General features: G+C 45.6%; 1 protein-coding gene across 6 annotated transcripts in view; it reads left to right on the forward strand.

Annotated features, from left to right (window-relative positions):
- The first annotated feature begins 6,848 nt into the window (after positions 1–6,848).
- The window catches only part of LOC143294735 (phospholipid phosphatase 1-like), a 58,962-nt gene continuing 52,755 nt past the window's right edge, over positions 6,849–13,055 (forward strand). The window contains exons 1-3 of one of the 6 annotated variants that reach the window (XM_076606186.1): positions 6,849–7,049; positions 9,597–9,804; positions 11,316–11,616. In XM_076606186.1, the coding sequence (XP_076462301.1) occupies positions 11,538–11,616 (79 nt within the window). In that variant the 5' untranslated portion in view covers positions 6,849–7,049; positions 9,597–9,804; positions 11,316–11,537. Of the gene's footprint in view, positions 7,050–7,468; positions 7,771–7,941; positions 8,068–8,200; positions 8,803–8,851; positions 9,055–9,596; positions 9,805–11,315; positions 11,617–13,055 lie in introns of those variants that run through there. The other 5 variants (XM_076606185.1, XM_076606184.1, XM_076606187.1 and 2 more) reach the window with 5 other exon arrangements.

The raw sequence follows: 13,055 nt of genomic DNA on the forward strand, positions 1-13,055 counted from the left end.
AAGGATACTCCACAAACACGACATTGACTACCCTGAACACAGTTACTTCCCTGCATCACGAATACAGCAGCAAGCACACGTGCGGAATGCACCAATTATGACTATAATATATATATATATATATATATATATATATATATATATATATATATATGACAATTCATGTCCCCAGTGCTGAGAGACAGAATGGCCTAGCTGTAAAAAATTTCGAGAACCAGAAAAAGAAAAATAACAGAACAAACACATCTTTTGCTCAGTGTGACACAGTGCTTTGTGTTAATTATGACTTGTGTACTGCCCCATTTGAATTGACTCTTGAGCCATTCTGGAGTTGTCTTGAACAGCTCCGACGTCGCTGAAAGACTCGAAGAATAAGGTGCAAGACCTCCTGTCTGGGTTCTCCCCTTTCTGGAACAACGCCTCACTAAAATGTAATCATGATATTCTCAACATGAAAGCGTCCCCGGTGTTCAAGGTAGCTCCGTTCTTCTGTTGATGATGATAACATCTTCCGATCTCTCCTTCGTTAGAGAATAGAAATTGATTGATTGATATGTGATACTTTATAGCGCCAATCCTCGGTCGGAGACCAAGCTCAAAGCTCTTTACAAACGCGTGGTCATTTACATAACAGGCTGCCTGCCTGGGTAGAGTCAACTGACGGCTGCCTCTGGGTGCTCATCATTCGTTTCCTGCGTCATTCAATCAGATTTCAGGCACGCACGCATACACACTCGGACAAGCATGTAACATTTAACATATTAGGAGTATGGCCGTTTTGTTTATTCACCCCGCCATGTAGGCAGCCGTTTTCGGGGGTGTGCATGCTGGGTATGTTCTAGTTTCTATAACCCACCGAACGCTGACATGGATTACAGGATCTTTAACGTGCGATCTTCTGCGTGTATATACACAGGGAGGTGGGAAAGCTGTGGATTTTTCACTGAGCAAAGAAAGGAACCCCTTGCTTTTCTCCAGCCGCCATTGTCAGTTTCTCTCATCTCTTCCAGTCTGTGGCGGTGTGGAACGTTTTGATTTCCCTCAACATTTATCACAAGATTCAGCGCCATGAAGACACTATCATTATTATAGTCCGACGGGCGCAATAGCCGTGTGGTTAAAGTGTTGGGCTTTCAGTCTGAGGGTCCTGGGCTCGAATCTCGGTAACGGCGCCTGGTGGATAACGGATGGAGATTTTTCTGTTCTAGGTCAGCATACGTGCAGACCTGCTAGTGCCTGAACCCCCTTCGTGTGTATACTACGCAAGCAGAAGATCGATACGCACGTTAAATTTCCTGTAATCCATGTCAGCGTTGGTGGGTTATGGAAGCAAGAACATACCCAACATGCACCCCCCCCCGAAAACGGAGTGTGGCTGCCTACATGGCGTGGTGAAAACTGTCATACATGTGGAGGCCCACCCGTGTATATACGAGTGAACGTGGGTGTTGCAGCCCACGAAGGAAGAAGAAGAAGAAGGAGAAGAACCATAATCCTTTCAGACATGTCTGTAGACGTTTCTGCTCAAGCAGTCTTTTCCATGAGTATGATACTGTGGTCCACACCCCGTGTTCTCCCAATCAGCATCGCCTGTCTTCCAATGCAGCCTCCAGTGACGGAAGCAGCATACCTATCTATGCCAGGCGATCATCAGATCAGCAGTTAGGTTTAACCCCTTGGCTGCTACTGGGTACTGATGCTGCTGGCCAGTGAACGGCTGTCACCGGGACACACCGAGCTCTCACAGTTCAGGGTGTAACACTACTGATAACTCTGTCAACTTGTATCGCACCTGGTCTCTAAATAGGGCTCTGAGCGCTTTATGAAAACGGGCACACACACACACACACACACACACACACACACACACACACACACACACACATTTCTTTCAATTTTCACTTGTTTGGACTTCTTCGTCTTTGGAATGCATTACTCTTATTTTCAGCAAAATCAACACTCAACGGTACACAAAATTGTATTCATCATCATCATCACCATCATCATCATCATCATCTTCATCATCTTCTTCTTCTTATCATTAATATTATTGTACAGTATAACCTTTTTTTTTTCTTTTCTTTTTTTTGTCACAACAGATTTCTGTCTGTGAATTTTGGGTTGCTGTCCACAGGAGCGAGCGTGTCGCTAAAGTGCAGCCCCACACCTTTTCTTTTCTTTTTTTTGCTCTGTCTGCAGGTGTATTTGTTTCACTGTCAACACGGAATGTTCTTCAGGGACAACCCTTTTGTTGCCGCCGGAGAATTTTCTGACGTGCGGTAAACGCCTGCTGCACGCGGAACCTCGGTTTATATCATCATACGAAACTAGAATCGTAGTGAACTGCAGAGTATAATTCATGGCGGGAGTTAGAGGATTAACGTCGGTACGTTTCTGAACAAGGGTTGGGCTGGGTCTCAGCTGTCAGTGGTGGTTCTGGATGTCCTGATAAGTGAATGATTGTTATGGTGTTTCATTTCAGCCACACGCTACACACAATGATTGTTATGGGGTGTTTCATTTCAGTCACACACTACACACAATGATTGTTATGGTGTTTCATTTCAGTCACACACTACACACAATGATTGTTATGGGGTGTTTCATTTCAGTCACACACTACACACAATGATTGTTACGGTGTTTCATTTCAGTCACACACTACACACAATGATTGTTATGGGGTGTTTTCATTTCAGTCACACACTACACACAATGATTGTTACGGGTGTTTCATTTCAGTCACACACTACACACAATGATTGTTATGGTGTTTCATTTCTGTCACACACTACACACAATGATTGTTATGGGGTGTTTCATTTCAGTCACACACTACACACAATGATTGTTATGGGGTGTTTCATTTCAGTCACACACTACACTCAATGATTGTTACGGTGTTTCATTTCAGTCACACACTACACTCAATGATTGTTATGGGTGTTTCATTTCAGTCACACACTACACACAATGATTGTTACGGGTGTTTCATTTCAGTCACACACTACACACAATGATTGTTACGGTGTTTCATTTCAGTCACACACTACACACAATGATTGTTATGGTGTTTCATTTCAGTCACACACTACACACAATGATTGTTATGGGGTGTTTCATTTCTGTCACACACTACACACAATGATTGTTATGGTGTTTCATTTCAGTCACACACTACACACAATGATTGTTATGGGGTGTTTCATTTCTGTCACACACTACACACAATGATTGTTATGGGGTGTTTCATTTCAGTCACACACTACACACAATGATTGTTATGGGGTGTTTCATTTCTGTCACACACTACACACAATGATTGTTATGGGGTGTTTCATTTCAGTCACACACTACACACAATGATTGTTATGGGGTGTTTCATTTCAGTCACACACTACACACAATGATTGTTATGGGGTGTTTCATTTCAGTCACACACTACACACAATGATTGTTATGGTGTTTCATTTCAGTCACACATTACATTCAATGATTGTTACGGTGTTTCATTTCAGTCACACACTACATTCAATGATTGTTATGGGGTGTTTCATTTCAGTCACACACTACACACAATGATTGTTATGGTGTTTCATTTCAGTCACACACTACACACAATGATTGTTATGGGGTGTTTCATTTCAGTCACACACTACACACAATGATTGTTATGGTGTTTCATTTCAGTCACACACTACACACAATGATTGTTATGGGGTGTTTTATTTCAGTCACACACTACACACAATGATTGTTATGGGGTGTTTTATTTCAGTCACACACTACACACAATGATTGTTATGGGGTGTTTCATTTCAGTCACACACTACACACAATGATTGTTATGGTGTTTCATTTCAGTCACACACTACACACAATGATTGTTATGGTGTTTCATTTCAGTCACACACTACACACAATGATTGTTATGGGGTGTTTTATTTCAGTCACACACTACACACAATGATTGTTATGGGGTGTTTTATTTCAGTCACACACTACACACAATGATTGTTACGGTGTTTCATTTCAGTCACACACTACACACAATGATTGTTACGGTGTTTCATTTCAGTCACACACTACACACAATGATTGTTATGGTGTTTCATTTCAGTCACACTGTACCCCCTCCCCCCACCACCTCCACTCCCAAAACAGGGACCAGGCAAAAACGACGACTCCAAGGCAGCTTAGAAACTTATCAATTGATATAACATGATAAAGTCAACAGTACTGATACTTCCATTTTCAATTCCATGAATGTCACCCAAGGTTGCTGTCATATCATATCATGAATTCACTTTTTATAATGATACAATACATTTATATACTGCTGCTCAAACTGAATGGGAAAGCGACAGGGGATAGCGGGTTACGGAGGTGGTGGTTACGAACAGCCGGGTGGGGGTGGGGGTGGGGGGTCAGTGGGGAACTGGGGTGTTCTTCTTCTCAGGTCAGGCATCTGCTTAGCAGATACGGTGTAGCGTATATGGATTTGTCCGAACGCAATTACTGATACTGATACTTTTTGTTCTGCGTCAGTTCACCATTTAAAAAAAATATTCAAATTATTTTTTTTCTTAAGAGCAGGAGCGGGCTTTTAAGCGTGGGACCGCTTGACTGGCTGCAGCCATTCAGCACTGAGGACTGACTGCAGCCGTTCAGCACTGAGGACTGACTGCAGCCATTCAGCACTGACTGAGGACTGACTGCAGCCATTCAGCACTGAGGACTGACTGCAGCCGTTCAGCACTGAGGACTGACTGCAGCCATTCAGCACTGAGGACTGACTGCAGCCGTTCAGCAGTGAGGACTGACTGCAGCCATTCACTGAGCACTGAGGACTGACTGCAGCCATTCACTGAGCACTGAGGACTGACTGCAGCCATTCACTGAGCACTGAGGACTGACTGCAGCCATTCACTGAGCACTGAGGACTGACTGCAGCCGTTCAGCACTGAGGACTGACTGCAGCCGTTCAGCACTGAGGACTGACTGCAGCCATTCACTGAGGACTGACTGCAGCCGTTCAGCACTGAGGACTGACTGCAGCCATTCAGCACTGAGGACTGACTGCAGCCATTCAGCACTGAGGACTGACTGCAGCCGTTCAGCACTGAGGACTGACTGCAGCCATTCAGCACTGAGGACTGACTGCAGCCGTTCAGCACTGAGGACTGACTGCAGCCATTCACTGAGCACTGAGGACTGACTGCAGCCGTTCAGCACTGAGGACTGACTGCAGCCATTCAGCACTGAGGACTGACTGCAGCCGTTCAGCACTGAGGACTGACTGCAGCCGTTCAGCACTGAGGACTGACTGCAGCCATTCACTGAGCACTGAGGACTGACTGCAGCCATTCAGCACTGAGGACTGACTGCAGCCGTTCAGCACTGAGGACTGACTGCAGCCATTCACTGAGCACTGAGGACTGACTGCAGCCGTTCAGCACTGAGGACTGACTGCAGCCGTTCAGCACTGAGGACTGACTGCAGCCATTCACTGAGCACTGAGGACTGACTGCAGCCGTTCAGCAGTGAGGACTGACTGCAGCTATTTAGCACTGAGGACTGACTGCAGCCATTCACTGAGCACTGAGGACTGACTGCAGCCATTCACTGAGCACTGAGGACTGACTGCAGCCGTTCAGCACTGAGGACTGACTGCAGCCATTCAGCACTGAGGACTGACTGCAGCCATTCAGCACTGAGGACTGACTGCAGCCGTTCAGCACTGAGGACTGACTGCAGCCATTCACTGAGCACTGAGGACTGACTGCAGCCGTTCAGCACTGAGGACTGACTGCAGCCGTTCAGCACTGAGGACTGACTGCAGCCATTCACTGAGCACTGAGGACTGACTGCAGCCATTCACTGAGCACTGAGGACTGACTGCAGCCATTCACTGAGCACTGAGGACTGACTGCAGCCGTTCAGCACTGAGGACTGACTGCAGCCATTCACTGAGCACTGAGGACTGACTGGAACCGGACTTCCTTCTTCTTTATCTTCACACTTTCTCACCTCACTCTCCTACCTCTTCCTGTTGATGTTTTGCTGTTTAATCTGTAAACTCGACAGTGACAGGGTGCTGGGGTGAGGGTGGGGGTGGGGGTAAGCTCTTCCTTCTCTCCGAACTTCCTTTCTCTCTTTTTTTTTTTTTTTATTGTTGAGGTCAAAGGCTTTGTCTGTATGTAGTTGCATGCCCGCCCACACACACACACACACACACAGAACGAACGAACGAACGAACGGAATTTTATTTTTCCAGGGTATTGAGATAAGCATAATGACAAGAATGCTTTTTTCCACCCAGCCCTGGGGTACAACATTGGATAAATAATTAAATAAAGAAAAAGAAATAGAGAAAATTCATTGTCAGAAGACAGGAAAAGAGATGGGGCGGGGGCGAGAGGGGAGAGTAAAGGAGAAAAGAAGAAATGAGAGAGAGAGAGAGAGGCGATGCCGGATATCTGGAGCGTTCGTAACCTGGTTGACACCCCATCTGGAGAATAACATCCCTCACTTTGGTACAGCCGATTGTGAAACTGGCATCCCTCCCCGCCCCCTCCAACCCCCACACCACACCCCCACCGCCATCCCCCCCGCCCCCTCCCCGCACCTCGGACTACTGCGGAGGGCCGATCGAAGACTAACACCCCATTGGAAGTGCGCACATCACACATAGACGCACACCCCCCCTCCTCCTCCTCCTACACACACACACACACACATCATAGAGCACAGGTGCTCCTCTTCCCACAACTGCACCCCCACATCATCGCCTTCCCACCCAAGCCACGCCCCTTTCTCCCAGACAGGCAGACAGACACTTCACAACGTAGCAGCCCTCAGACTGAAGCACACCTCTCCCTAACAATTCCAACGCATTTACTACCGAAAGGTCTACTACTGCTACTACCTCTACTACTACTACTACTAATGACAACACGTGGCATTGACTGTAAACTACAGTCAATTATTGCAAGGTGAACGGGTCCTGTACCGTTACTACAACTACTGCAACATGTGGCGAACAATGAGTAAGTTGATAGTAGACTAGAGAGTCAGTTACTGCTAGGTCTACGTGTGCTATACTACTGACAACACGTGGGGAGAGCTGGAGTATACAAGACAGTCAATTACTGCTTGGCGGTGAGCGGGTCCTATACTACTGCTACTGCTACTTCTAATAGGCGAACAATGGGTAAGCAATACAGTAGGCAAGAAAGTCAATTACTGCTTGGCGGTGAGCGGGTCCCATACTACTGCTACTACTACTTCTAACAGGCGAACAATGAGTACGTAAAAGTAGACAAGAGAGTCGATCAGTTCCAGCTACGTGTGCGGGTCCTAGGCCCTATACTCCTCCTCCTTGTACTGCAACACGTGGCCACAGACACGACTGTCTCACGAATTCTAGTGTCCATATCAGTCCGTGGCGAACAATGAGTGATAGCAGACCAGATAATAGCAGTCAGTCAGTTAAACAGAGCCGAACTGGCCACGGCCACACCAGCGGCTCCACACCGCCAGGCCACAGTTAAGCCGAGAGTCGGTCCCCTGTGCGAAAAAAGCGGATGGTTTGCGGCACTGCTTGTCTCATTCACGCTCCGAGCCTCCGTCAGGTAACCACCGTGTTGAGCGACCCGGCCAGCGAGCCAGCAAGCCGTGTTCCTTTTTTTGTTCTTTTTTTTTTGTTTGTTCTTTTTTTGTTGTTGTTCCTGTGTGACAAGCCATTTTCCATTTCTCTATTGCTGCAGAGTAAGGGTCGTGTGTGTGTGTGTGTTTGTGTGTATGAGTGTGTGGTTCTTAAAAAAAAAAAAAAAGAAAAAAGGTTTTCATCATACTTCTTTGATTCCCACCGCAGTGGTTCAAAAATAGAACGCTGTGCGGTTGTTGTTTTTACTTTTCTCCCCCCCCCCCCCCTTTTTTTTTTCTCTCCCTCTGGGGATCTAACAAAACAACTGAAGTGACTGCCGACAGCCAGAATCAACATTGGCAGAGACACAAAAACCGTCGCCGGTAGTACGCATTTTCCGCGGAACTGACTCGTCTGCCGTAAGTGTAGGCGCGCGCGCGCGTGCGTGCGTGCGTGCGTGTGTGTGTGTGTGTGTGTGTGTGCTCGCGTGCTCCTGAACCGACACAGGTGTGTGCCACGCGCTCCCGTGTGTGTGTGTGTGTGTGCGTGTGTGTGTGGTCTAGTTTCAGCTAACGTTCTCCTGGCAGTAGTTTATAAAGTGTGTAAGCTTAGCAAATGAAGCACACCTCGGCGTTTCGTATCTAATCGCTACGCGAGCTGAAAAAATAAGAACGACCGAGAGGGGAAAAAAAAGACAGAAAAACAGAACAAAACGGAAAAAAGAAAGAAACAAAAGAAAAGAAAAGGGGAAAGACTGTCAGTGTAGACAAGGGGCGCTGCTGTCAAACGCATCATCACAGACAGCAGACGACAGTTGATGAAAGCGCGCGGAACGGACAGTGATTTGTTGCTGTTGCAGCAGACGGCAGCAAGGTGTCAGCGATTTAATAACCAGGCTGCAAGGCTACTTTGTGCACTGAAGCCTGCTACTTTCGTCTGTATAAGCATTTTTTTTTTCGGGGTTCATTTCTACAAATGGTGGCGCGATTTGTGCTTTTATCTTGACCGACTATACATATATTTTTTTTCATCTAATTTTGGTGCAGTGTTTGTTGAGGTTCTGTTCAGCATGTTTTTGTTTCAGTGTGTGCAGGCTTAGAAAGAATTAATGATTTTTTTTTCGTCAGCGAAGGTTGTGTTGGATAACTTATGTGGTAAGTTGAATCCCGTTGTTTGATTCCATTTATTGAAATGAGGAGTGCACTTTGGTTGTTTGGACACCGTCAACCTTGAGACGATATACACTTGTTTCGGGACAACACTTTTAGAAAAGGTGTCACTCAGTCTTACCTTTCGCGTGTCGTGTTTGTACAGAGTAGAGTGTTTTTTTACGGTCGTGTTTTGTCTGAAAAGACCCTGTGTGCATGCAGGGTTAACTCAAATATTGCCGGCCAGCTTTTTCTGAGGCGAGTGAATTTAGTCGTTCATCGCAGCTGCTTCCCCGTCCCTCCCCTCTCCCTCCACCAGATCCGTATGAAAATGAAGATTTTGAAATAAAATATATTTGAAAGAAAATGTTTGAGTAGGATTATGTGAAAGCTTTTTTACGTGTTCTAGACGACATAGACTAAAAATCAAGATAAAGTAATTTGGTGTGACTATTAAAGTATTATTAGTTGTACATGCAGTTGTAGTCCATTATATAACAACAGTAACAATAATGATACAATGACAATGGAAAAATGCCCATTTCACCTGTCGTGGAATTTACTGGACAGACAATTCTTATGACGATGATTGTCGTTCTCGTTACGCAACAAACTCAATGAATAGTCATGATATGGGTGCTGATAGACATGCATCATACCTATACTATGATATAGTATGTGTCTGTGTGTTCGTGTATGTGCCACGACTGTGATGTATTGCATGCCACCACTTTGTGGTAGCACGTGAAAATGCGCATTTTCAAGTTATTTTCAAGCCATGAACTGTTGCTTGTCTGCAGACGCATCTTCCCAAGGAGTTGTGAACATGGTCTGCGCTGCATGAGTCCCGTGCGGGAGACCAACGTGAGTTCGGAGTGGTAAACTCATATACCCAGTGTCTACGTGCAAACACTGCTTTCTCGACAAGACAGGAAAGGAGGACTGAGCGACAATCGACTTCTACAAATGCTTGAATATTGATGATGTGTGATCTTGTATTGTTTTGAGGTAAGTTGACGTGTTGTTTTTTTTCTTTCCGTTGCTACATTTTTTCCCCTGACCCTCTGCCGGTTTCTCAGTCTTTTCTTTGTTTCTCGGACTGTCCCAGTGTGCGGCTTTCTGTCTCAGTCAGTGCGTGTATTTTAGCGGCCCGTTTTGGGTACTTCTCACAGGTGTTACTGTCAGGTGGCTAATTCCGATACATACACACACAGACGCGCACGCACGCACGCGCGCGCGCGCACACACACACACACACACACACACACACAACACCACACACACACAACCACACGCGCACATACACACACACAACCACACATACGCGCGCGCGCGCGCGCACACACACAAACACCACCCATACTAACAGCCACATAAGTATGGTTGCTATCGGAGTCTAAGCACTGGAAGATACGGATGTCAAGTCGCTGTGAGACTACCTGCCAGAAGAAACCCTGCACTATTCCATAGATTTCCGTTATGCACAGACATACGTGTTCTGATTCCGGCACCGATACACCTCAGCTAACCACACAAGTGTGCATTTATTATTTTTTTTACTTTCCTTGTATCCCATGCAGATATATCAAAAGGTTAAGCTTTTCTTCCTTTATATTTCTCCAAATCCTGATCAAGAAGGCGCCGTGACATAGTGGGTCAGCCATTGGACTTGTGATCCAGTGTTGACCAGTTTCAGGCTCGAGGCCCGTTTCGGCATGGTGTGTCCTTGGGCACGACACTTCTTTTTCCCCGATATTACTCACTCTGCCCTGGATTCTTCTTCGTCGTTCGTGGGCTGCAACTCCCACATTCACTCGTATGTACACGAGTCGGCTTTTACGTGTATGACCGTTTTTACCCCGCCATATAGGCAGCCGTACTTCGTTTTCGGGGGTACCCTCGTTAGAATGGGTAGCTGACAGATTGGGGAAGGTTAAAACAGCAGAAAGAGAGGATTGAGTTCCGCCTTTCAATACCGAACCCTATACATAGCGGATGTGAATGAACAGCCCCAATGGCGGTCAAAGGCTATGGTTCCTTTAACCGTTAACTTTAAATCCTGATACGGTAGTTTCTCTAGGAAATAATTACACGTATTGTGATTTTAATGGCATGGCATGGTTGTTGGAGCAGCATAGAATAAAGAGAGTTGATATTTTATTTTCAAGGAAATAATGACTATTCGCGAAAGACAGTTACTTTGTTCACTCTCTGCCATGCTCGAGCACATGGGCGACTTCTCTGTGTACATGTGTTTATGCGCGCGTTTGTATGTGTGTGTGTATAAATATAAATATTTTACTGCTACCTCCGTATTTTTTTGTCTTTTTTTTTCTTTTTTCTTTGTGTGTGTGTGTGTGTGTGAGAATATGAATATTTTACTACTACCACCACCACCACTGCTACTACTGCTGATGATGATAATGATGATAATAAAGATAATAATACAATAATGATAATAGTACAAAGACAATGACGAAGAAGAAGAAGGATGATGATAATACATATTTTTTATTCAGCTGAACGTTGGTGAACCAAAATACGGTGCAGGAAAGCCAACAGACGTTAAGTCTTACGGAGTTCTGTTCGCCAACTGGCCAGTCACGAATCGCCCGTTACACAGTACACGTACACAGCCGGAGAAGGGTGAGCAACCCACGGCACCACATCCATCGGTTCAGGGAGATAAAAGGCACACCAGGGACCACCAGGAGAATCAGCAAGGCAGGAGGGCAGGCACCATGTTGAGGAATATGCGACAGGATACAAACTGGAGGTGCAGAGGCGCCTACGTCGTGGAAGGACTCGTCATCCTGTTCTGTGAGTATATCGTTCCTGTCTGCGTCTGTGGCTGGTGCTCTTGTGTCTCGTGGTTTTGTTTTACAACGTAGCCTGTTGTGTGTAGTCTCTGTTTTCGTCTGAGCTGAAATGTTCATGGTTTTTTGTTCTTGTCTGAAAGACATAAAATCAGTTTATTGGCCTGTCGGACATGAAACTAGGTCTGTTACCCCAACTGGGAGCAATGGAAAAGAAGGGAAAGTTCTAACTAAAGCTTTTATCTTCCGGGATTTATCGTTAGCCATATCTTCATCGTCAACACCCTCTTTCGCTCGCAGTCATTGAATTAGAAAGGAAACGCGGTTACTTCGTTGTATATCATGGAAGGACGGACGAGCGAAACGTAATTTGCTTTTCTTGTTTGATTATCTGGGGAACGCATGTTATGCTTATGGTTTGGAGGTGAGAGAAATCTGTGCTGCGCTCTTCAAGATATGTGGTCTTCACACAGTGTCTGAAATAACTCCAGTTTATCACTCGTGTGGAGAGAACCCTAATGTAATTTGTGTTCATAGCCATGTTATTTACCACCGGCTGTCACGTTTTAACAGAACAGCATTTTCCTTCAGCAGGGGAAGCGCTCGCGGGTGTGTGTGTGTGTGTGTGTGTGTGTGTGTGTGTGTGACACAGCAAGAGAGAGAGAGAGAGAGAGTGTATCATAAAGGGTTGCTCCTTCGATTATTTGACGAGGGAAAAAAACATGAAGAAGTGTGAAAAATGATCAGTACAACTTTTCAGCAACAAAAGTGCCACATAAACATTAGCTACCAGACATAAACATTAGCTACCAAACTGTCCACGCATAGACCAAAGTACAAACTATTGAATGCTGTATATTAACACTGTCGAAAGTTGGCCAACCCCCCCCCCCCCCCCCCCCCCCCCCCCCCCCAAAAAAAAAAAATCCCAACCAAACAAAAAAAAAAAAAAAAAAAAAATCCACACAACACCCCCCCTCGCCCCCCCCCTCCCCCACAAAAAAACAAAACAAAACAGATTTGCACAGAAAAGATGATCAACCGAATATTTTATGCAATATATTAAAATATTACTGTTACAAAAGATGGCAAAACACAAGTAATGCGATGTGAGAGGGTTGTGAGGGAGGAAGAATGTGGGCTGTGGGTGGGAGAGGAGAGAAGAAAGAATCACGAAGGCTTTGGTGTTGTCACAGCACCACAGTACAGACAGGAAGAATCACGAAGGATTTGATGTTGTCACAGCACCACAGTACAGACAGGAAGAATCACGAAGGCTTTGGTGTTGTCACAGCACCACAGTACAGACAGGAAGAATCACGAAGGATTTGGTGTTGTCACAGCACCACAGTACAGACAGGAAGAATCACAGCACCACAGTACAGACAGGAAGAATCACGAAGGCTTTGGTGTTGTCACAGCACCACAGTACAGACAGGAAGA

Source organism: Babylonia areolata, chromosome 20 (genome assembly GCF_041734735.1).
Source record: "Babylonia areolata isolate BAREFJ2019XMU chromosome 20, ASM4173473v1, whole genome shotgun sequence".
Lineage (NCBI taxonomy): Eukaryota > Metazoa > Mollusca > Gastropoda > Neogastropoda > Buccinidae > Babylonia > Babylonia areolata.